At 43.6% G+C, this 26,591-nt stretch overlaps 1 protein-coding gene across 2 annotated transcripts in view; it reads right to left on the minus strand.

The window, feature by feature from the left end:
* Positions 1-1,218: 1,218 nt before the first annotated feature.
* inpp5l (inositol polyphosphate-5-phosphatase L) overlaps positions 1,219-26,591 on the minus strand; it is a 32,858-nt gene continuing 7,485 nt past the window's right edge. Inside the window, exons 2-16 of one of the 2 annotated variants that reach the window (XM_064347514.1) lie at positions 24,070-24,111; positions 22,154-22,254; positions 20,659-20,746; positions 15,396-15,459; positions 14,389-14,492; positions 12,539-12,591; positions 10,842-10,961; positions 9,249-9,333; positions 8,731-8,826; positions 8,565-8,639; positions 8,056-8,129; positions 7,596-7,707; positions 6,994-7,062; positions 6,790-6,862; positions 1,219-5,715 (exon numbers count right to left, since the gene is read on the minus strand). In XM_064347514.1, the coding sequence (XP_064203584.1) occupies positions 6,821-6,862; positions 6,994-7,062; positions 7,596-7,707; positions 8,056-8,129; positions 8,565-8,639; positions 8,731-8,826; positions 9,249-9,333; positions 10,842-10,961; positions 12,539-12,591; positions 14,389-14,492; positions 15,396-15,459; positions 20,659-20,746; positions 22,154-22,254; positions 24,070-24,111 (1,125 nt within the window). In that variant the 3' untranslated portion in view covers positions 1,219-5,715; positions 6,790-6,820. The remainder of the gene's footprint in view (positions 5,716-6,789; positions 6,863-6,993; positions 7,063-7,595; positions 7,708-8,055; positions 8,130-8,564; positions 8,640-8,730; positions 8,827-9,248; positions 9,334-10,841; positions 10,962-12,538; positions 12,592-14,388; positions 14,493-15,395; positions 15,460-20,658; positions 20,747-22,153; positions 22,255-24,069; positions 24,112-26,591) is intronic. The other variant, XM_064347516.1, reaches the window with a different exon arrangement.

A 26,591-nucleotide genomic window follows, 5' to 3' on the forward strand; every position in this document is an offset into this window, starting at 1 on the left:
ATTCTCTTGTCCTTGGCTGTGAATACAAATTCACACTCCAGTGACTTTCATATTTGACTAAAAAGTACTTCAATTCACCCTACATATGCAATCCATAGTATTAGCTAGGTAACTTCTGACAGATTCTATAGGCAGGGCAGATGAACAAATAATAAAAATAACATGATAAAGAAGCCACAGAGCACAGCTTCCAATGTCGAGTACATGAACGGGCCAATGGTAGCTGTTCTACTTGTGCTGAGCCAAAGATGAAGGCCAGTCTTCAGTTTGGATGCCGGTAAGATATTTTGTGCTGTATTCATATAGGAAACCTTACCTTGATTTCTGACATTCTTCTCGGCAGGGATCAGTGCAGTGGGCCAGAGGTCAAAGGTGATTCCAGTGCCAAGGCTTCGGCATCCTTCTCAGTGTTTCTTTAATTTTTATCCTTAGTGTATCAATGAGAGATATGCACATTTCTACAGGAAACCCATCCCTTATTTACAATGACATTTTAGCCATTTAGCATACGCTTTAAGCCAAAGGGACTGACAAAAATGCAAACACTACTAGAGATCAATACAATCGTATCTATGCAACCATCAAAGTGCAAAGTGCCTGAAGATCTACATAATATAGGGGATTAGTTTAGTTTTCTTAATAAAAAAAACCGATGTGTAGTCTGAAAGGGCGTGGTTTCAGACTTTTATGACAAACAGCAAGAGACCCTGCTTTCCTTACTGACTGAGGAAGGTCTTTCTACCATCGGAGGACAAGGGCAGAGAACAGCAGGCAGCTGCTGGAGGACCCTGCCATTTGCAGCTTGGCATACCATTGGAGTACCATTTTAACTAACCTGTATGTTGAGCAGAAGACACAGTATAAGCAATTACTATTAATGAAGAAGGAGCCAAAATGGTTATGACAGGGCTGTGGATTACAATCAGGGGTTGGCAGCATGTGCGTGCTTGGATGCCAGTGCGCGTGGTAAAACTTTTGATGTCTGCGGTTATTTATTCAAAAATATACAAAAAATATTCACGTCCAGGGAGAATGATGGTGCTGCCCCATGATTACAATACCATCAGCACAAACACTACACTTACAAAACACCTCCACCCACTGATCAGAACAAGACCAGCAAGAACCACCTCCACATGGAAACTGATGCAAAATAAGCTACCCTCGTTGGATCAAATATATAAAACATTTAAATCAATGAGACACCAACAGTCTGAATGCATGTTGAATATGTACAGTTTATGTGAGGAAATACAATGGAAATATTAACATGTCATATACAAGATAAAGCATTCACTCCTACCGCTTGCAAGTTGAAACGTGATCTAATAAGATTAAAAAACATGACTGGAAGAAACAGGACCTGTTTGAATGCTCGAAGGACACAGGTGACAATACAAAATATATACACTTGTGGTACAAAAGTGGAATCTTTCCTATCAGTTTTACTGTGAAATTATTATTGTTATTTTTTTTACTGTGAAATTAATTTTAATATTTCATAAAAATCTCAAATATGGAGAATAAACAATGGGGAATAAGACACCATTCAGTTCTTGGCACTGTTACATCACCATACAGATGCCATGGCCCTTACTGCTTAAAACACTAAACACGCTAATGGTTTTAGTCTCCTAAGATTTGCTTTATTACGATCTGAAGCTTGAAAGACCATTATGCTTCCTTGCATCGGTGCACTTCATTTCAGAATGAATGACGACCAGGCAGGCTACACTGAGCACACGGCCAGCCTTTCCTATCGATGACTTTACCCACACGGTGCGCTGCCGATGAATCAGCAGCTGTCCAATCGGGCGACGATTCGTCTTTTCAAATTCAACAACCGGGAGGATCACATTCCGAACGCCACAGCATTTCGACCCGCTTTTCCCTTTTCAGGGAGTATCAATCTAAACAAGTAGTCCATCTCAAAAACAGAGTAAAAACAAAAAATCTAAGTGACCTTGAAGGAGCTCATTTAACGCCACGTTTATCTCTGTCTAAATGCCACCGACGGTCAGTCGGAGTTGCGGTGCAAGACGTCCTCGTAGTACGAGGAAGCGTGTCCCTGGGTTCAAGTCACGGCTGGAGGCCTTGAATGTGGAACAGGGCATTGTGCTTCAGCACGTGAATGGTCTGTACTGGACAATTCAACACTGATTAAATGTTGCACCTGACATTTACGCCGCATCCGATTCACTCACGAGAGTCTGTGGCTACGCGAAGGCTAGTGTAGTCACTTCATTTTACAAATGTGGTCGGAACTCGAATCTGGCCTGATGTGATCGGGTGTAGGAATTTTGATTGCAGAAGTCGCGTGAAGTGACTATTGTAACCATAGCCCGAGTGGTTTCCACAGCCGTGGCTTTCAATAAACAGATTCAAACAGAAGCTCTTCTGGACTCCGCATGTCTCTGGCTACAGTACGTTCAACGTGACGTCTGAGGAATATTTTCGGGACAGTGGATGAATTAACGTAGGACTTTGTGCTTTTGAAAACATTTGAAATTGTGCAAGACTGAAAGCAAGTTGGCAGGTTTAAAAAACAGTTTTTATCAATGAAAAACACTCCAGTATCAAGTTTACAGAGTAGGCTATGTCACTACTACTTGGCAAAAAGTAATCTGACTGATGGATTAATACATGCTCAATTTTCAAGAACTCTTACAGAAAGGTGCTTGTAGGTTGAGTCCATTCAAACAGAACATTTAAAGCAGTAGAAATACATATTCTTACTTTCTACAAAAAGCTTTAAAAGCTGTACTGTTTGAGCAATTATAGCCCAGTTCCAAATTATCTGGGGCATGAACCACTTTTTAAAAAGTTCTATATATTTATGTACACACTTACAAAGATATGTTATAATATTAATGTAGTGTTTCTTGTAAGACTGCAAAAAAAGACATTAACTACATCTGTGCTGTCCATTTAATAATATCACTGGCCACATAATGAACTTCAGAGCATATGAATTCACTGTGGTCAAGAGGGAACTGAATGTGAACATAATTTTTTCCCCCCACATCACATAAATAAATCCTAGAAGTAGGTTATTGACTAGCAGTGCTTGTTACTTCCACTCTGACAATGCAGACTTAACGACTGTCAATAAATTTAATGAAACCCAACAGGATCCAGATTAGGTTTTCAATTATAGATAATCTATGCATTTAGCGGCATCGAGCAAAATAACTTGTTTCGTAAGCCCCCAATATGTCCAGCCATGACTGACTGTCAACAGACAAAGGCTACACTGTGCTACAATACAGGTACATGGAACTGGAGTGCGTTTACTGTGAGAAAGACCGAAGAATGAATGCTCTGGAGTTCATTATCGATGAGCCTTTCCCATAATTATCCAACAATAATAGTAACAAAAATGTTTCATAATTAATTACAGCTATGTGTGAATACAGGTTGCCTTTAACATTTACAGCTGATTTTTAATTTACAGTTTCAATGAGCGAGGCCAATCAGCTTGCACTGAGACACAACCCACCGTCATAATTCAAGAGTAATACAATCTGATTCTGTTAGGATTGTATTTGTGTTTGTGATTGCGTATTTGTGAATCTGTGTGTGTGTGTGTGTGTGCGTGCGTGTGTGTGTGTGCACATGAGTGTGTGCGTGTTCATGGGCGTGCTTGTGTGTGCGAGAGCATGCGTGGGACTTTTCCCTTGAGAAACTAGTCATACATGCATGTTCCAATAACATCCAAAAAAGCTGAATGATATGGTAAGCATTTTGTTTTGGCAAATAAACTTTAAATATATAATCCTGACACAAAAAAACAGTCAAAGCCACTAGCCAACCCACATGAAAAGGAGACACAACCAGCATATAAAACATTGCAATATGAGCTACATTGGGTTTGTTAATCTGAACAAAAGGAACTACATGTACCTTCTACCCCAATTAATTATCTAAATGTCTCACCCCCTTCAACCCCAAATGAAAAATTAAGATAACTTATACTAATAAGATAACCTAAAAATGAGTAAAAGAACTTGACTTAGTGACTTATTTCCTTTTCATACCATGATAGGGCTGATTTGTCAGTAAAAATAATACAAAAGCAAGACAAGACAGCAATCCCAGGCATCAACCACTAGATAAAGCACTTAATGAGAACAATAATGTTCAACAAATCTAATACTCATCGGGGTTAAAATCATGCAAAAATATACCAGATGGCTAAAAGACTGGCCACTGGGCAGTGGTGTTGAGCATTTTTAAAAATCTTCCGTAAACCTCGACCTGTGCCATGAAGAATTCATCTAGCCTGGGCTGTGGCTGAGGACTCAGCATAGGGTATGACACAGTCCAATAGAGAGGGGGCTCACTGTGATAGCAGGAGGTGGCTGAATGCTCGGACTTACATCTGCAGCTATTAAAACTCCACTGCCAGTGAGAGTGGAATTGAAGGTCCGAGGGAGTGGCTAGCTGTAGTCACATGGGTGTGATTGCCATACTTAGGACCAATCGGAACGGGCTGCAAATTCCTCCCCAGTGAACTGGTAAATTCTGTATTGATTTAAACAGCAGTTTAATGGTTGCCGTGACTGCGAAAGTGGGCGGTAACTGCGCACCCATCTATGGACAAGCGGAACATTTGCTTGGGCTTAAGTACACACGTGAGGGTATGCCAGGACACTGCTTATCTAGCTGTGAAATACATTCTCTAACCTCTCCTACACATATTGCCTGTATGGAGTACAGAAGAGGCAATATTTTAGAAGACACTCATACTAAGTCAGATAATTCACAGTAAAGGGGCCTTGTTATTATCTGAGGATCCCCTGTCACATGCTGAAAATTGCGCCATCTATCTCCAAACTGAAAGGTGCACTATCCATTACCAATTAATTTATCTGAGAGGGGGCAGCTACGGTGAACTGATAGCAGCTACTGGCTGTTGTGTTTCCTTTTTCGGCATATGTCTATTGACATAAGACGGGAAATAAATAAATATAAGTAAAAAGGAGTAAAAACGGAATTCATAGCATGTCTGTTGGTTAACAGTAAGCTTGGGCATTAAAAAGTAAACGGTGGCTCAAGCCAGATACTTTGACCAGCTGAAGGCAGGCCTTTACTTGGTAGAATGACAGTGCGGCTGGTGCCTGTCTGTTTTTTCCTGTCCAGAGCTCGGAGGAAAGTTGGACGAGCGCTGGATTGTACAGAAGGGGGCGGAGTTTGGGCGGCAGCAGTGGTCAGGAGGGTCTGAGTCAGGACAGGATGTGTCTGGGAATGGAGCTGCTTCCTAGGGCGTGCACACAGCTGGAGCTCAGCTCCTCCCCCTTGTTACCACACTCAGGAAGTAAGAGAGAGAGAGAGAGAGCAACGCAGAAAAACTTCAGGAAAGCTGCAGATGATTCACCCTAGGAGTCTCTTTCTGCAAGAGCAGAACGGGATCTGTAAATTTCCATGACTGACTAGGGGGGGCGAGGGGGGGCTTATGGCTTCAGTTGACAGGTCAGAGTCTCTGGATTCAAAAGGAGCACAGGGCCTTGGAAAGGTTTGGCAAGGTTAACACTAATGCTATGCAGTGCACACGTAATGCTGGTAGTCTGACCTCACCCCAGTGTTAGTCAAGACTGTGACTGTCCCACACCGCTGGGTGAGGGGGGTGAAACGATGGTGGTCAGGACGTCCTGTGGGTGAAGCTGGAATGTGAAGCGCGATTCCCAATCCCTCATATGACACATGCTGGTTCACCTGCAAGGAGAGCACAGAATACATAACTGCACTTCTGACTTTCTTCCTCTAAATTTCTAGAGAAAATACTCTTATAAGAGCATGGCAATATCCGTCATTGTTGACCGAACTGGACCACACAGCTGACATTTGGATGCAATTATCCCGACGTTATAAATCTGATCATTATATTTCCATTATCAGATGAGGCTGAGCAAAAACTACAGCCCCTTTGTGTGATGGGGCCCCTTAAATTAAAAGCTAATTGTCAGGACTGGGGGGGGGGGGGCCTCAGATCCACGGCGAACGGCTTTTCACCTCCGCCGAGGTTCCGGAGAAGATTGATCTCGATAAAGGAGGAGGCCATCTCATGGAAAGGCCATAAAAACAGCGGCAAAACAAAATGTCGGCAGTAAAAATGCCGATACGCCGCGCGGCGCGATGAATGCGCTCCCGGCCCCGCCGCGGCGCTCCTAATTAATGGCCGGCGGGCCGCGTGCATTCCGCCGCCGCCGCGCTTGGCCGCGGCCCCAGCCAGGTCGCGGTGACAGCGGGGGGGGGGGGGATTCGATAGACATACATCAGCGAAAGTGCTGATGGTCCCACTGCATTATGCACAAAGGAGCCGCAGCGTCCCGGCTGCACTTCATCTTGGTTAATATCCCCCCCCCCCCCCGCAGCGCCGCGCCCGGCCTGACCGGGGCTCTCTGGGGACGGGCAGCGGGACGGGGGCCGGGACCTGGAGGCCGGGGGCTGCGGTCACTGTCACAGGGAGTGTGTGTGTGTGTGTGTGTGCATGTGTGTGTGTGTACACGTACATGCATGCATCTGTGCCAACACAGCACGCAATTATGCACAAGCACACATGCACACACACCCACACACACACACACATGCAGACACACATGCACACACACGCGCACACACACACACAGTAAAGGAAGGGGCTGTTTATCCATGTACTGCTTAGAATATGAATATAAATTCAGCTGCTTGTTGTATACAGTCCTTTGCAGAAGCTTTCCCTGTGGGTACTGCATTGTTCCAGTTCAAATCCAGGTGGCAGTTCCTATACTCAGTACATACGAAACATACCTCACCATTCTTTAGAGCTCCAAGCTTCGCCTCAGTGGCTGTTTGTCTTCAATCCAAAGAACAAGAAAACAGGCTGGAGAAAGAGACAGCAGGGGAGAGAGAAAGAGAACGGACCACAGGGCATTAGCTCCTCTGCTGAGAATGTACAGCACCATGTTAGAATGGAAGCATGCAGCTCAAAGGGCGGCATATCAGACGTATTACCTTGTGGTCTCCCATGCAGACGCTCGGGCCTAGTGTGTTATACACCACACTGCTGTCCCCCTCCTCCGTCTGCACACGCACACACACACATACACCTGTTACTGAAATCAATGACCTGCACAGGTTTGCGCTAGTACTGCTAGTACCTGTACTGCTGTGTAGGTTAAAGGATGTAAACTAAAGCCGTGCATATGAAAGTCATCTGAGTACCCAATTAAACAAAGTCAAGATGGTGATTATCTGTTGCATACAAAATACCAAGGCCTATCATTTCCATTTTTTTTTTTTTTTTAATTCTGGGAATTTATTGAGTTAATACTGATTTTAAAAAGCACAGGAAAAATTCTGTTGAGAAATTGACATGGGAAATCCCGGAAGCAAATCTGTAATTGGTTGCATGGCGTCCGATCCAACCAACTCTGGCCTTAAATGATCAGATCGCTCTTTTTTAAAATCTGGATGCATTTCGCGGTTCTCGGTGAAGGCCGCCGCGGTCAGGGAGCGTGGCGGTTGAGTGTGGCGGTCAGGGAGCCGCGGCGGCGGTCAGGGAGCATGGCGGTCAGGGAGCCGCGGCGGCGTGGCGGTTGAGCGCGCTGACTGACCCGGTGGATGACGTCGCGTGCTGAGTGGGACATGAGGATGCGGTCGCACCAGGAAGGGCAGCGCGTGTTCATGTACTGCGTGGGCTTGTTGTAGTCCTCGCTGTAGGGGTAACTGGGAGACAGGGGGGGACAGGGGGGCAGTTAGGCGGGGCGGAGCCCTTAGTCATTGCACTTGTGCCTACTCAACTATTGCTTGTTTTATTTGCATAGACTGCTTTGTTGCTGTTTTTTGTTGTGTTAATCAGATTAACATACAGGGTCCAAGTTAAACTACGCGGTCGTTCCCTGCACTTGGAGCTGTACTTCTCTCTAGGGTTCTCGTCATACTTGTTCCTGGTTATGGTTATACATTTTGTTGTACGTCGCTCTGGATAAGAGCGTCTGCCAAATGCCTGTAATGTAATGTAATGGAGCGCGGCAGGCGGAACCACGGAGGGGGGGTGGGGGTTTGGGCACTCACCTGGGGGGGAAGCGGATGTCCTCCTCGGTGATGACGTCCTGGAAGGCTGTGATCTCCTTGTCGTACTTCAGGAGCTGTGAGGATTGGATGAATATCAGGCAAACTGTTTGAGTGAGACGGGGATGTGATGCAAATACAGAAGCGAAGCGCTCAGATCCCTGGCTTCGCTCCTCTCTCACGCATCACGCTTTCTTTTTCACTTTGACACGGTGATTAATTTCTGTAACAACAAACACTGCTTATCGCCCTGGGGAGATAGCTGGAACTGCACTACTGTTGCAGGAAATAGATTTCTTTCTCGGAACATAATTATTCGTTTGAATGTTTGAAATAGTTCCAAAAGACTGAATGTTGAATGGAAAACTACTTGACAGACAAATCGAAAATGAAATTATCAAAAGCTGCAGCCTTACATGTAACTTGTGCACACACACACACACACACACACACACACACACACACACCCGGTGCGGTCATTACTGTGAGGGCCAATAGCAGCCCGTGCTCACCGCTCGACCGTTGTCCTCTCTGAACACTGCCTCGTGCAGGTAGGCGAACAGCTTGGTCTCGATGTGCAGGAGAACCTAAAGGAGAAAGACGAGGGGGTCAGAATTCGGGAGTCAGGCCAGCAGGGGTCGCGCACGCCCGTGGTGGACGAGGTTCGGGGGCGGTCACCTTGTGGTCGTTGTCCTTCTCCTCGCAGATGATCTTCTCCACCTCGTTGCTGCTGTCCTTCTTCACCGTCTGGACGTCCGCTGACCTGGACAAACTCTGACACGGGCAGGGACACACGGGTATGACCCACATTCAGTTCACTGTGAGGTTATGTCTCTCTCTCTAACACACAAATGCAAGCACACATACAGGGCCTGATTTACTGAGGCCTTTAGGACGTGAAAAAAACTTTTAGCACAGGCAAAACCAATAACATGACCAATGATTGGTGGTCATGGTATTTGCTTTGCACCAATCACTGGTTGTGTTACTGTACAGTAAGTACAGACTTCTACACACACAACCAGACGCGTAAACAACATTCAACATTCATTACTCGCCCCATATGCCACTGATAATGTAATTCTTACATACTGGGTAAAGGAATGTCTATGCCCTCCTACACTTGTGCAATTACAAAGTGGAGCATGCTCAGTACAGGGGCATGCCACACTGATTAAAAACACGCTATGCAGTACCTCAACTAGACTGAGGGTATCCAGCCTGAAGTTGAAGTCTCCAAACAGGAAAAACGGGACTGGGGCGTAGCTGCCGTCCGATATCCTGAGAAGAATAAAAACAGGAGAGGTGTGCACCTGCATACTATAGTGAACTTAAAGACCATAAACCACTGTCCCTAATGCATTAACCTAATCGGTCATGCCGTAATAAGCAGTGCAGTGCTATACCCTCATATCCCATTAGAGCAAAGTGTGGCAGTGATCGTGTGGCAGAAATATTACATTATTATTCTGCAGCAGTGAGTTGCTGTTGAGGTGACAACGTGTCCACAGGAGGTGGTGATCAATGAAGAGGAGGATCCTCTAATGTGCTGAAGATGTAAAGCAATTAAACTTGTCTCCTTTTGAAGTCAAAATTCACAGGGAGATGCTTATTTATCTATGTCACCACTCACCCATAAAATCATTTCCAGTAAAGTGCTGAATGTTGTTCATCTTGGCTTTACTAATGTTTGCTAAACTGAATGTGTTTGTAAATTTCCTGTGTTCTGTTTTCAGTAACTGTTCTTAAAACACTATTGCGATGGTCTTCGGTCCACCTTGGCAAAGTCCTTTGATAAAACTTCTTCATGTGAACATTTTTATTTGACAAAAATTCAAAATAGAAAAAAAGAGATAAAAAATAGAAAAAATATTATTAATCATTATAAGCCCCCTCAATCTAGGAACTTTGATAGATAGATCTGTATTTGCTCCAAAGGGAATTTGTGCTGAACAAAACAACTAGCAATAGCGAGCAATAACTAGCAATAGTGCACCTGTTACAGCAAGAACTACAACACATCACTTTACCAGGTATCAGTCCATGCAACTGGCTCATACACATCCTTGTATTCAGAGTTCAGCAGGCAGATACTTGCGATGATGAATGATGAAGCAGCCTGTTTTGTTTTAAGCTGTAGGGGGCGGTAGAGATGGCCCGAGTGTGATGGATCGGCAGTGATTTGGCCAGAGACAGTGTGTGGCGTTCAGAGAGCTTTGTGGTGTTGGGCGTTGGATGTTCGTGGTATTTTGCCAGCAGTGATTCTTGTTCTGTTGTTGTGTTTATTTTGGCTTTTGATATTGAGGGAACCTCCCCTGCCCTGGATGTTGAATGTCATGGCACTAAATGTCCCGAAACGCTTAGGCACAGTGTTTTGCACATCAAAGGCGCTGAGCTTCCTCATAAAAGAGATTATCTTGGCATGCATTGGCATGTCATGCATCTTTGTTCCATTCCAGTTGCGTTTACTGAGAATTAGTGAGCCACGATATCTGCCACATAAATGATTGATCACACACAGTTCTTTCTTGTAAGTTAATGGATTTATTCTTGTCCAACTTGTAGAATGATTACTTGACGTAATGACAGTGCATTAGGCACCATAATGACTTCATTTCTGTGCTTGATTCAGTGTTTTGAAGTACTTCTCCTCTTAAACATTTTTCCCTATGCAACTGAACATAGCCACGGTGATTTAAAGCAAATGCACCTAAAAAGGCACACGTCGATGGCAGTCGCATAGTCTGAGGACCAAAAGAAGAGCAGCGCAGTGCATGCTGGGTACTGACCTGTTGATGACGTACCGCAGGGCCTTCTGGCGGTTGCCGGAGTACACGGAGGGGCTGGAGTTGCAGGCGATGAGGTTGGACGCGTCGTGGAAGAGATGGACGTTGACCAGGTCCAGGCTCCTGCAGGAAGTGCACAGCAACAGGGCCAGGTTTACGGTCCCAGCGCAAGAACATTCGCTACATTGCGCCTCTGTTGCGGCTGCAGATACCGACACATTAAAGGCCGATAAACCAAGACTGGTTCTAATTACGCAATCAAATAAATTAAAGGTCCTCATTTGCAATTATGCAGTAGGACACACCCATAGAAACATCCGAAAGGATATGGCACGGTTGCACATCCAGATTACAACAGGCTAAGAAATGGGTACGGAGCAACCAGGCACATGTAATGAACCACAAGAAAAAGAAAAGTTTAAAATTCACAGATCAGGAAATAACGAGTAATGCAGCTTCACAAATTCCATATTACAGCATATGAATACAACACCAATGAAGAGGACAAAAGTTTGTGACATCAAATTCAAAATGATGTGATGTCATTCATTCATTCATTCCCTCAACAGGTATAATAAAACAAACAGTAGAGGACAAAGAAAAAAATACAGTAAGTAAGTAAATACAAAAACATCTGTGCCTTGATATCTTGCCTGTGATATCTCAAAAAGACAGGGCATAATACGAACAGCTCACGCTGGCAAATACTCTCATTTTTCACAAGCACAATACGTAAGTGGGGAAAACTACAAGTGTCCACAAACTACTCATGATAAGGTCCTGACAGCTGATTGATAAATTAGGAAAACAGTGTTTACACAGGTGAAGTGTGAATGAATTGAGCTTGGCAGTGATTGCTTGTCAGTTAGAAAAGTAGGTTTTCCATGTGAACACAAGACGCATTGTAATGAAAACTGCCAGGAGACCTGTGTGAAGTGTTTTGAGAAAGCAAGATCTGAATTGCAATAAGACTGAAAGCAATAAGTAAAATGTTTTTTTATTTATTTTTCAGAAATACAGTAAAAGTGCTTTCATAGTTGAGCCCAATGCTTTGAACTTTGTGTCTACAGGTTCAATGACTGCAATTGTGGAGGCTTCAGTTTAGACCAACAAATATCTGCAAGGTCCTCAAAAGGCATTTACCCCAAACAAATGTTAAGAGACTTTTTTTAAAAAGAGAAAGCTATGAATCATTGCTAGATGAAAATATTTGACTACCTGTTTCAGCATCAGAGAGAATCTTTGAAATAATCTCACATTAGTGTGTGTGTTTATAAGTGGTTGTACCTGTGTGTGTGTGTGAGCGGGTGCTGTGCGTGTGACTGCTAGTGTGTGTGTCAGTCTGTCAGTCTCTCAGCAGTGGCATGAAGACTTCACTGATATGGTAGACAGCAGCCCAGGTAACGCGAGCGCAGAAAACCCACACATTTATCACGCGGGCCTGGCACCCGTTCCCTTTCTGCACCTGTCACAGGTGTTCAATTAATGCGCTTCCAACAGGGCGGGCCGTGTTGACTAACTGAGTGACCCCGCAGCACTGCTTGCAGCCTGCTTTTGTTTCGGCGGCAGTGGAAGTGACTTAGGAGAGAGCAAACAGTTACTATTGTGCGGAGGAAAGCATGCGTCCTTATAAGGACAGAGCGGTGGCACGGACCGGTGGGTTATCAGAGGGCCACCCAGCGCTGGTCATCTGAACTTACTGGTTGTGGATGATCCACCGTGTCCTCATGTAGCCTTTCCTGGACCACTTGATCTGCAACACATTTCACAACGAAGATCGACCGTTATAAACCAGCGATGGCAATGACTCGGTGGTACAATAACGTCAGCGCAAAGAAAGAAAGAAAATAAAAAAACTCGGGAACCAGATATACTAAGCGGTGAAAATTCTGTACACTAAAAACAGTCATCGTGAGTAGTTTAACACCTGTCCACCTTTACTAGACTAGTATGCCTGTATATAGCAAGAAGCCTGGTCAGAGCTGGGCCCTGTTTCACAAAGCAGGATCGCTGCGTTAGCTGGTTAACTGCACTGAGTAAAACCCGGAATCCTCCCAAATCTGCAACGTAGACTGAACTAAAAAGAGCTGTTCCAGGCTTTACTGCAGCTTATCCTACTAATGTTTTACTTTTTTTTTCTCTGAAGTAGAAAATATTAGCTTGTTGTAAGTTAACTTTTTACAAGTTTCTTACTTCATTGGCAAATCATGAAACGAGTCACACTTTCTCGCCTCATTGGCAATAGTTTTTGTTTATTTAGCAAAAAAGTAATAGAAATAAGATTTTGTATTCTGTATACAAGACTAAAATACTTGTGGAGATTGACTTATTTTTGGTTTGTGCAGCAGAATATGCAAATGAATGCATATGTGCAATAACCATCTGCTCAAACTGTTTTTATAGCACGGGGAAAGCGTGTATCTTCCATTCAGGCATGAACTTATTGACATTCCTCAAGCTCAGATGTATTTCCGCATGCTCCCGCAACAGTTCACACTTCAGCATGGTTGAAATTTTATAAATAGGTATCATTGCCACAATGTTTAAAAGCATAGTTCACTGAAAGCATAATTCTCTAACTGGAGTTTTTACCTTTTACCTTCATTGTATCTTTTTTTTGACAGACCCAGATAACCTTTGTATGCAAGGAAAGATATTTGAGATATTTAAAGACGTTTCTGAGGAACTGCCAGGTTTATAATGGCAGGTAAAGGGCATTCAGGGTTTGTGGTGTAAAGCACAAAATTTCACTTCAAATAGCACCAAAGCAGCAAACAAAACTGACTGGGTCAATCAACAACATACACAAAAACTGAAATAAATATCAGAACTCCAGGAAGTGGATAATCCATTTAAACATATATTTTGCAGCTGTGCTGATCCGCAGTTTATTTCCTCCTTTAGCGGTTTCACTTCTGGGAAGAACATTTCTCGGATGTCTTCACATAAATGTTTCAGGTAACTACAGTAAATGCATTGCTCTGGTTAGGTGTACAGACAAGACTGCTAACTTTGACTAGAAAAAGAAGATTTTCAAGTCTAGTGGCATGCTAGAGAAAATAGTTTCTCAGAAGCCCTGGGTTTTTGCATTCAATTACGGGAAATGTACAGTCAATGGGCCTCATTCACAAAACCTCTTAAATTATTCTTACTTTTGTTCTTAAAAAAGTTCCTACAAAAAACCAATATGGGATTTTTGACACGTGCAGACATTTCCATGTGCACATCCCAGGTGTGTGAGATGATGAATGCTGATTGTTTGTAAATTATTTTATTGTTATGTAATTATTTATGTGCAATCCTGTTCATGTGATTAGCATAAGGAAACAGCCATGAACAAAAACAGATAAGAAAACAACGATGAATGCCAAATTGTCTGTGGAAATGTTCTTAACACACAGTTTACGATGAAATGTGACCGTACGCATGTTTCTTGAATGAGGCCCAATGTGTGCTGCTGGAGAGGACTGCCTGACTTCTAGACCTGGCTTCCTGCCCTGCCCCCCACCCAGTCCCTGAACAACCCCCCCCCCCCCCAACACACACTTACGTCAGGCCAGAAATTCTTGGGGAATTTTTCTTTCTCCATCGTAGTCACCCCATCCAGCGAGCCGACGTATTTGTTGTGTCCCAAGACAGCTTTAAACTCTTTGACTGCGAAGGTGTGTGGGGGGGGGGGGGGTAGAGGTAAAAGAGTGAGAAAACATGCAAACACCAATCAATAGACTAATGTTAGCCCCATCTCAGCAGCATACATGATAAGAGAATCCATAATCAGCCCATTAGCCCGTGTTCACCGCGGTCCAATCTGGTTGTACAACACGGAAAATAAAGGCAGAGTCGGGAAGTTTATGGGTCTACCATTGCCCGTTCCTTTGCCGGTTTTTCACCGTCAACGTGACTGGACTGCGCATCCCGAAAATGCAGCATTTGCTTAAAGTCCAATTTGTTCTGTGCCCCCCCCCCCCGGGGACTGGCCCTGCCAAATGAGATGTTCCCAACCCTCATTAGATATTGCCAGGTTTTCAGATGGAAGATGGCGTTTGAGGACCGCCCTCCCTCTAGTCTGAGAGGCAAATGTGACTAACATGAAATATCAGGACCTCTCACATCTACAATTAAAATGGCTGACATTCTACCGATTCCAAGGGATTTTAAATGCAGGGCTGCTCTGAAGGGTAATCTCAGTTGCCAATTTGGTATTTACGTTTCTGTTATTTTGTGATTTATGACACAAAACTAATTCTGCGTTGTTATTTTTCCCACAACTCTACAAGTTTGCTTCTAATTGGTCTTTGGGTGACTTCTTTAGCAAACTGAGCTTATTGAATAAACTTTTACCCCTTTTCCATGGAAGAACTTGCATACTTCCTAAGACTGTTTCCTATACGGAGACGGCACTTCCTTTAATCCAAAATTCAACAGTAACAAATACACAAGACCATATTTGCTGCCTTACAGGGTGTAGGATTCTTGATTATTATTTATATGAACTATAAAATGAATTTAACTGATGTGCGGGAGAGACAGACACCATGTGGAAACAGGTCTTCTTACCATTAAAATCATACTGGTAGATGTTCTTCAAGGACTTGTGGATGAAGTACATGCTTCCGAGAGCCTAAAGACAACATATCAGAAATAAGCCAACACAGAAGCATTACACTACTGAATAACTGACAGAATGTCTTAGAATAACTTGTACCAGCATGCTTTGCAAAAAGTACCGAAGCCTGATTGGGCGGCTCCCCCCGTTCCTGTGAAAAGTGCTCAGGCTGCTGGTATGTCAGGCTGCACGGGTTACAGGAAAGTACCAGAGCAGGCTGCACGCTTCAGAAAAATTCCAACTATTTATCCTGAGCTCGGAGCATTCTGACTTAGATGAGTTTGCAAACCGGTCACTAACGTGCTTCACACTTCACTGCAGATGCGGTCAACTGGAGAAGGAATCTTACTAAGTAAGGTGGTCTTAAGCATTTATTTCAGGAGGTAAGATTATACGGTTTATAGCTAAGGAAATGATCCTCAAAAATGCGCCTACTCATCTCTCCCCCCTTCTTTCTCTTTCACCCCCTGACTGTCTCAACCCCCCCTCCCCCACCGCCCCCCCCCAAAATACACACAGTTCACCTTCCCGTCCTCCCTGACACGGCCTGACAATTTTTAATGTACTAACTGCCTGCTTCACTGATCTGATTAATCGAGCCCTGCGAGATCAATAAAAACAGAAAATTAAAACAATTTAAAAGGGATTAAGCAGTGGGGCTGCTGTCGGTGGCGGCGACGGGAGGCGGAAGAAAAATCAGCCGCTGTCCAGAGGGTCTGAGGCGTGAAGCCAGCCCACCGCACCCCCCCCAAAAACCACCTCACCGGCATGAAATATCTCCCCCTGAAGAGCCGATTAATCTTGGGAGCAAAGTGATCCTCATTTAATGTGACAGAGCTGTCCCCCTGATCGGTCCGGGGTGACTGCCGATTAGAGACGGACCTGTCCGGGGCTGGGAGGGGGGCCGTCCCGAACCCGGCCCGCCCCGGAGAGGCAGTTCAGGGGGGCCCTGCGGAGCACTGTGCCGGGCTTCGCCGGCCCCCGGTAGCTTGTGGCGTTGCCGGCATTCTCACACAGCTCGCATATAAAAGGACATGTTTCCAGCTCCCTGGGTTCAGTGCTGGGGTCGCCGTAACAAGGGCCCCATTACACACGCTCATGAGAGTCACGTGACCTCAGGTCAGGGGCAGCCTGTCTGTACAGCACAAGGGTCACTCGGACAGCATGAAAAGTACATCCCAAGGTCGCAGCAAAGATGAAACGCTGCTACAAAAGATACTCAACCCGCGAAGCTTGTCTCTGAACACGGTGTACCGCAGTGCTCAAAAGCTTTGCAGCTGAAATGTAACATTGCTCACACATACTCTTACCCTCTCTCTCTCACACATACTCTCTCTCTTTCCCTCTTCCTTCTCTGACACACACACAGTTACGCAGCCTGGGCTCCTCCAGCGCACACTCACTCACACACCTATCTTCATCAATCAGGCCCGCGCATGGTTTTAATAAAAATTTATTGACTTACAAGTGATTTTTTATCAAAACGCCATTTGTACCGGGGCCCCGGAGCCCCCTTTCGGCCCAGGCTGCCTCCTGTCGGCCCCCCACCTCCCCCCCCCCCCCCGTCCCCGCGCCAGCGAGCCGCTGATCTGCGGCCGGAGGGAAACAAATTGAAAATCAATGCGGGCGGCGCGGGCGAAATGAGAATGAGGCTCGGGGCCCGGGGCCCGATGAGGGGGAGACTGGCCCTGGCCGCGGCGGCGTGAGGAGACATTCTCCCAGCTGTCTGCCGCTCTCCCTCCCGCTTTATTTATGGTTTACCGATGGGGGGGAATCAATAGTTTTAATCTAGAGCTAAATTTATTAACTTTTCCCTCCCTCCCCCCCCCACACACCCCCACACGCCGGGGCCTCACCTCCCTGTGCGTACTGGTGTCAGAGGGGAGATGCATGGACTCCCACAGAGAGCCGCTCCCCGGATGAATGGGACGGGTTCACCTCTGGGGGTGGGGGGGGGGCGAGGTTAAAGCCCTGTCAGTTCGGCAGGCGGGGTCCAGCCGTCGCTAGGAACGGGACACATGCGAGGGGGACGGGTCGGGCTCCGCAGGGCGCCCCTGAACTACCACACAGGACCTTGGGAGCACGGTGGGTCTAAGCTGACCCCCCCACCCCCAGACCTAGGCTACAGCCCAAGGCAATGCACTGAGGTCTGGGGAACCATTCTTTTATTCACCTCACACCCAGCAAGACAAAAGCCTTGCTTTTAAAAGCTTGAGTCACAGCCTTGACAACAGTGTGTACTCACTATGTGTGTGAGAGACAGAAAGAGAGAGAAAGAAAGAGTAAAAGAGAAAGAGAGAGAAACACTGAATCTTAGGCAAGTGCAAGCGATAGCAGTGAAGAGGCTCTGTCCATGATGCAGACAGGCTTAATCAGCAGAGTGGGGCCCTTCCCTGAGAGAGGGAGGGAGAACAGATGAGAGAATGAGGCTGGGTGGGGGGGGGGGGGGAGGGGGGGTAAAGAATGACTGTATCAACAGCCCTTTAAAAATAATACCTTCATGTCCGCCACTGAGTTATATATTATATATAATACAGACATGGGCCATCTTCAATAGGCTGGACCACACTGTTGCCTCGTTTCAGAATAAAACCGCACGCCGATGATGCATTAACAGGGTGGTGGAAGATGCCAGTTGTGAGAATACGCAGAACTTCGCTTATTTAGCGGCGTAAGAACGGACCAGGACAGAAAGCAAATACGCCGCACAGAACCAGAGCATGTCCGAAATGAAAAATAATGCGGCGGCGACTGCAACGGCGCAGCGGAGGTCGCAGTAAATGCGGCTGAGCAAATAAAATCAGATAGAGGTATTTAAATGGTGCGGAGCCCTGTTGCAGGGTAACCGTGGAGGCTAAAGTGCTGTGGACCGACGCTGGACGATGAAAAACATGCAGCACGGGAACTTCAATCGTCTGTCCGAACATCGTAAATACATAAATACGAAATAAAATCTCATTTCCATTTCGCAGGTTTAGAGACCTGCGAAATGGCCTAGTTCTTGGTGTCGTTTTGAAAAAAATACTCCTACACAAATTGAGACGGCAACTTTGTCCGGCCTGCACGGCTGCTCACTCGTTGCCCCTTTAAAAAAAGCAGAGCAGGAAGTATATCGATACGAAACCGGGGACACGTTTTGGCAAATGTTCAGCGCTGCGTAGAGTGCAGTAGGTCTGTTCATATTTACCCTGTTGCACCATTAGTGATGAACCCCCCCTGTGCGTGAGTGACTCAGAACAGGAGGAAGGGATAGGTAGAAGAAAAGAGGAGAATAGAAAGGGAAAATAAGTGTGAGGAGGAGCTACGTGCTATAGGACGAATGTGGAATTTTACAGACACTGGAATTGTGGCTAGGCAACTTGGCACAGCATTCTTAGTAATTCTTAGTAACTCTGCAGTTTGATAAATTCCATATGTATTCCATATTCCAATGTATCGTTCCACCTACTTCCACCACATTGCTTTGCCAGTCATCCGTTTTTTTTTTTTGTTCGAAATAATGTGTTAAAAAAAACATTATGCATTGTACTTACACACACACACACACACACACACACATACACGAACAAACAAACACACATATATATCATACCTAACACAAGAGGTGAGATTTACATGTGATATTTTGTGGACAAATTTGAGTCGTGCTGAAACTGACATAATAACACTTGTTAATATGTAGGCATACAGTTAATTATTTAACAATACACAGCATTTACCGCAAAACGATTTAGCAAATTTAGCTCCTCAATATTAAATATGCTTACATATTTAATATTTCCTGTAAAAGGGATCAAAAAAATCTTTGGTTTCTATCATTAATTTTTTGCTTACATAGGAAATGTCCTTAGCCAAGAGTAGTTTCAGAACAGTCAGTAATCATCACAAGTTAATTTCAGAATATAATTAAAGCTATTCAAGTTATTTTAATTTATCATTAAGTTAGTTTTTTAAAAAAGACTTTTACTTTTATAAGTTATTTGAAATTAAGCTTCCAATTTAAATATACAATCTGATGAATGAATGAAAAACGGGGATTCTGACATTAGATGACAAAAGTACTGCTTGTATTTTTTCCACAGACTGCGTTGTTGCTGTTCTCGTTGTGTTAGTGTTAATCAGTTTAACCTTCAGGGTCCAAGTTGAACTATGCGGTTGTTCCCTGCACTTGGACCGGTACTTCTCTCTAGGATTTTCGTCATACTTGTTCCTGGCGTCTGCCAAATGCCTGTAATGTAATGTAATGTAATGTAAAAGGGAACTGCGATATCCGCCTCGCTTGTGTGTTCCTCTATCGTGCAGCATGACTCCACCTTGTGGTAAGAAATTGCATTGCAGGCAGCATAGAGAAAAAAGAATGTTAATATGCACTCTATTTTATATCCAACGTAAAAAATAGAAGAAAAAAAAGCCTGTTATGTTCTGACAAGGCTCTTACCAGTACATCACCAAGTTTCTCAACTCAGACAGATTTACACTCCAACAAACTGTCAAGACCATCAAGAGCAACATTTGACAGAATCCTCACATTAATTTAAAACATTGTGCCACTGGCTGGCTACTTGTCAATTACTTTTACAGGCATTTGGCAGACGCTCTTATCCTGAGCGACATACAACAAAGTGTATAACCATAACTCTGGATAAGAGCGTCTGCTAAATGCCTGTAATGACTTTTAATGTATTTTGTACATTTTCTCCCTCCTCACTGTCTGTTGAAGGCCTACTTCTTCAGTCTGATCTCATCCACCGTGATACTACTGTTGAGAGCACCAATTTATCCACCACCACAAACAATCACATGTTCTTCTGAGCTTAATTTTTATTGCACTGCAGCTGAATAAGTTATTTTTTAAGAGCTGTGGCTAACACTATTAATAAGGAACATGTTCCTTACACGTAAATACAAAAATATCTGCTACAATTTAAATATACATACAGTGCTGTGAAAGTATTTTGCTCCTTCCTGATTTCCCCTATTACTGCATATTTGTCACACTGTACACTGCACATTTAAATAATGTCAAGGGGAGCTTACTTGAATATTACTCGCACACGCGTGTACACACACACACACACACACACACACACACACACACACAAACCTACAGGAGCTTGGGACAGTACTTGCTTTGTAACCCATCTCACTGTTACAGATGATGAAGACAGAGTTCATCACACATCCTATGAAATCACATTGTCTGGGTCAGCTCACCGTGAAGCTGTCCACCGCTTTAAAGTGGCTGTCCACATAGACGCAGACCCTGTCAAACTCCCTCATCTCCTCACTGGACTCGATGTTCCTGGGAGGAGAAACAGAACACATGTTAAGATGGTGATCCATGTAAAGCCTCAGTGCTCATGATGGAACCTGGTTTCTCAGCTGGAGATATAAATATCCGCCATTTTCCAATGTCCACTTTTTCCAGTCATTAATTTACCCTAAAAGACTCAGTGACTTTACATGTTCTAGCTTCAAATAGTGCTAAATACGAATAGATTACCCTTTTAAAGGGCCTTTCATCTCACGACTTCAAAGTGATAGGGAGGGGCGGTAGCCCATCTTATCCATCATCAAATGGTTAGCAACCACAATGGTGACACACGGCAGACATTTTGTGGCAGAGTGTTCAAAAGCACAAACTTGGCTTTCTCAGGATGTCGCCTATCCAAGCGCTAACCAAGCCCCACCCCACTTAGCTTCCGCCAACAAGATGTCACAAGGCGGTAAGGGGGTTGGCTATTGCTTTTACAGCGAGATATAGGCCCTTGTTATCAGGGGAAGCAATTTCTGCATTTACAACTTTGTGTCCTTAGTTGATTGCAATCACCATGACTCAAAATGTGTCCCCTTCTGTTTCTAAGAAATGCCAATAAACAGAGTTGAAGAAATGGGAGTGTTGGCATGAGGGTTGCAAAATTTCGGAAATATTCAGGGGTGGAAACTTTCCTTGGGAATTAACGGGAATATATATACGGGAATTCATAGTAATATACAGGAATTAACTGGAACAGAAGGGAAATTGTGGAGGTTATTTGCACAGGCTGTATTTATCATGTCATATGCATAATAGAAACACAAAACTTTCACCTTATCATAAACAGATATAATTGAAAAACGGAAATAAAAATTTGACTAGTTAGTTTTGAGTTTTAGATGAGGGGAAACACTGTGTATGCAGATTTCTACTGATTTCCCATTAAAAGGGATGCTGACAATTATCTGTGCATGACATGCAAAAGTACACTGCACATGAGATGGAAGAATGCAAAGTGCTGGGTTGTAATACAACTGAATTTCCATTAAATGGTGATATTTTAACCAAAACATGGCACAATATAGAGAACTACCTTTTTATGTGTATATTCCCCCAAAAATTATTCAATAGTATTAGCTCACATTGTATATTCAAATTGGGCAAAATTTCCAAAATTCCCAAGCTTAACTTCCCATGGAAAGTTTTCAGGAATTTACTGTACATTTTACATCCCTTTGAAACCCTAGTTGGCATGTGAAGGATTGTTTTAATTGTCATTATTTACTACACATTGGTGATTTCTTGTTAACTGATTTGAGTGTAAACACTATGTAGATGTAGTTTATTATTATTATCATTATTATACTGCTAACTCTCCATTTTCAGTGGTGCAGAATGTGGCTTGCTGAGCATATGAACAGAAACTGTGAGCGTATGTGTGGGCTCTCTCACCAGAAGAAGTTCTCTGCATGGCCCATGTTGACCATGTAGTCCTTGCCTCCCACCTCCTGGAAGTGCAGAGCCACAAAGCGAGGCTTGTAGGTGTGGACCGTCTGTGAGGAGAGAACCACACAGTAACTTACTGCACTGCGTAACTGCACACACATACTCCACCAGACCGTCTGTGAGCAGAAAACTACACTGTAACTTACTACACTGCGTTACTACACTGTGTTACTGCACACACATACTCCATCAGACCGTCTGTGAGCAGAAAACTACACTGTAACTTACTACACTGCGTTACTGCACTGTGTTACTGCACACACATACTACACCAGACCGTCTGTGAGCAGAAAACTACACTGTAACTTACTACACTGCGTTACTGCACTGTGTTACTGCACACACATACTCCATCAGACCGTCTGTGAGCAGAAAACTACACTGTAACTTACTACACTGCGTTACTACACTGTGTTACTGCACACACATACTCCATCAGACCGTCTGTGAGCAGAAAACTACACTGTAACTTACTACACTGCGTTACTGCACTGTGTTACTGCACACACATACTACACAGACCGTCTGTGAGCAGAAAACTACACTGTAACTTACTACACTGCGTTACTGCACTGTGTTACTGCACACACATACTCCATCAGACCGTCTGTGAGCAGAAAACTACACTGTAACTTACTACACTGCGTTACTGCACTGTGTTACTGCACACACATACTCCATCAGACCGTCTGTGAGGAGAAAACCACGCTGTAACTTACCGCACTGCATTACTGCACACACATACTCCATCAGCCTACCCAGAGTGGCCCAGCTATCCTCCACAAGGCCAGGTTTCTCATTACATACTCAGCAATAACAGGCTTTTGACTGGGTGCTCAGACACACACTCACACATACACACACACACACACACACACACACACACACACACACACACACACACACACACACACAAAGCACATGAACACAAACATATTTATATGCTCTTTCTTTCTTTTTCTATCATTAAACAATGACAGAACTATTTTGACTTGGAATGTGATGGATTAGAACTACTGAACTACCAAACAAAGGAAACACTATGGTGCAAACCTGCAAAGCACCTTGGTTACTACAGGTAAATCATACAACACCTGAATCTGACATCCGTTAAACTGACTGTTCCATGAACCATGACAAGACAGAAATGCATAAATGATTAGGGCCGGTCATGTGAAAATAAATTCGAAGAGAGCACCCCTGTGCTAGAATGTACCATTGGCCACCTATGAGATTCAGAATCAGAACTGATTTTAAAATTATTAGAATGGATTCTAAACAAATTGTGGGCATCGCATCAGGCTGGATATTTAACATTTCAATTAGATACACATTTAAAGAGGCATATGAAAACACACTTCTTTAACATGGCTTTTAAATGATTGTACTTTCATCTTTGTACTTACATTCATTTTTTTATTGTTTTCTAATACATTAATTTGTGTTTGCATATTTGTTTTCCTCCTGTTTGTTCATTTTGTGAAACATTTATTACATTGTGCATTTATTAACGAAATTCAAGATGACACACTATGCATCTAATGCATGGCTAAAAATCTTAATTATAGAACCAGCTGGGTTTAAAAAGAAAGACTGAAGGCAAAATATAGTCTTCACAATCACTGTTTGATCAGAAAGAGAACACTGCCCTCTACTGGCAAAAGTGTATAATTTACAGGAGGGCTTTCATCCTAAATACTCCAATACACCAGCAGTAATGTAGTTCTCTGTGATATTAGTTCTACAAATGTTGTAATACATGTCTGGACTGTTATGTGTACTCCAACTCAAAGATGCAGTTTTATTCCTCAGAGTTACAATGCAGGTGAAAGAGGATTTGTGGCCATGGCAACCAAGCTCACCATGAAGAACTCTCTCAGCCAGTCGCTCTCGAGCTCGCCCACCTGAGGAGAAAAGTGCGAAGTTATGCACTCGAAACAGAACAGAGACAAAGACAAATCCTACATTTACTTGGTACATTTACCAAAAAACACCCTCAAAATATATTTTGTTATTTTATGGTTATTTTAATTTTGTTAAACTAATTTGTAAAAAGAATTTTTTTACTGATACAATACTGAGACATGTTTTCTCATGTGTTCTGTGAAGTTTAAATCTGTTAAATCAAGCTCATAGATACCCCAGCACACATTTGAAAGGACCAGTATGCAGAGTAATGTTGTTTCTGTGATTTGATAGACAGGTAATGAACACACATAATTACACATATCAAGCATACAGCACAGTTATGGGTGTGTACAATAAGACTGTCCAATTAGGTATGCTCTGTTTGCCTTGATCTGCTCCCTTACTATTTAGAGATTAAACTTTGAAAAGTCTGAACCGTAGGTCAATCAACACATTCAAAATAAAGGCCAAGTGAAAAACTGAATGAAGGTTGAAAGAGACCATCCACCAGGAAGTGGTGCCAATATGACACCGTAAAACACTAAACTGAACAAACATGTTGAAGATTAAAATGCTACTGGTAAACTAAGTGAGTTAAAGCGAATGTTTGAACAATATAGATCAGATAAATGTTCCATAATAATTCCATTCAGTGTTATTCTTCCAAGAATAACACTGAATATGGGGGGGGTCTTCAATTGAGGGTGCGTTAACCTAGGCACAGGGTGTGTCCGGTTTCCAACAGAATGACCAAAGAGCACTAATCTACGGCAGCACAGCTGCTAGCCATCAGGAAGGAAGCTCACAAAAAATACACAGTACCCAAAGGGCAGATAAAGACTGTGACCACAGGCTTTATAAACAGAGTCAGAGGAGAGGTAGAACTCTGTGACGACACTGTGATCTGACCGAACGGCTTAGCCAAAGTCAAAGAGGACACAATTTATACCCAGGATGCACTGGACGAAGGACACAGGCACTTCATTTTACACATAAAGTCATGAACGCAAGTCATGACTCAGTGACTGAAGTATGCTCCTCATTTTAACCTCTGCCCTGCTCTTTATTTACAGTTATACTGCGGTTTGACACTTGATTGCCAACTGTCTTGTTGGGCAACTTTTGAGTTTAATGTCAGGTCTCCCTTGCGAAAGAGATTCCTACCTCAGTGGGGTATTCCTAGGTAAATAAAATAAAAAATCACTTCCTGTCCGGTTAGTTAGTACAATAGAGAGTACCTAGGAACTGGAGAGGGTAGGAGGGGCCAGACAGTGAAGCCTAGGAAGTAACAAGAAACAGCCTCTACTGTGCATGTTGAGTGCAAAAGAGCTTGCTGCTCATTGAATTCAGTGTGATCTAACACCCAAAGAAAACCTCATCGGTCAGTTTTTTGTGATAATTTCCATCATGTTTAGCAGTTTGTAAAACAAAGGGTGTTTTGGTTCAGAAGTCATGGGAAAATATTTATAAAAATGTAAATATTTTATTACATTACATATTTTTATAATTTGCTTTTCATATGAAAAAGAGGTCATGGGTTCGAATCCCAGGCCTTTCTGTGTGGAGTTTGCATGTTCTCCCTGTGTCAGCATGGGTTTCCTCCAGTGTACTCCAGTGAATGGTGTGTGTGCCCTGCAACAGACTGGCGACCTGTCCAGGGTGTATTCCTGCCTCTCGCCAAATGCATGCTGGGACAGGCTCCAGCACCCCCCACGACCCAGACCAGGAATAAGTGGGTATAGATTATGGACGGATGGAAGTAACAATTTTCCCCATTCATTTAATGGGAGCTCCAATGTTTTGCACTCAACATGCGCAGTACTTCTGGGACTTCACAAGCTTTGTCTAGCTAAAGGTGTGCTTTCCTGTTGAGTTAAATATGCATATATATGGTTAGTACAAAGATCCTTCTAGAAAATAACATTTTTGAATGCAACTGGGAATACGTGATTTAAAAAAGACTAAATATGCTATTCTGAAATGAAGTATTTTCTTTGAGGTTTTGGGCAGTGAACTGCTGGTGTCATGTGACCTCATTAAGCCATTGTGATGGCCTGAATTCAATCAACCTATGCTCTCAGTTAAATGCAAGAATTTTATCCTTCCTTTTATCCTCAGTTTGGCAAATTTAGCAACCACCAAAATTACTGTGCTCGTGAAGGCAAAAGGCAACATTTTGAAGGACAAAACTTGACTGAACTCTGGACCACATCCATTTTTGTTTTCACTATATTTGCAGAGATACTGATCAGGAAACACGGCCTAGTTCACCACTAGCTAAGAGGCCACGCAGGTGTTGCAAGAGGACACCAGTCTCATCTCATCTTCCATGCATATCACTGATGACTGCTACCACACACAAAAGTTTCAAGAGCTGACCTTCCTGTCAGAGTGATGATAAAGCGCAGATTGACCAGGAGCCTCACTGATTCATATAGCTCATGGGTATGGAAACCCTTGGTTCTAAACTGTTATG

Source organism: Anguilla rostrata, chromosome 8 (assembly GCF_018555375.3).
Source record: "Anguilla rostrata isolate EN2019 chromosome 8, ASM1855537v3, whole genome shotgun sequence".
Classification (NCBI taxonomy): domain Eukaryota; kingdom Metazoa; phylum Chordata; class Actinopteri; order Anguilliformes; family Anguillidae; genus Anguilla; species Anguilla rostrata.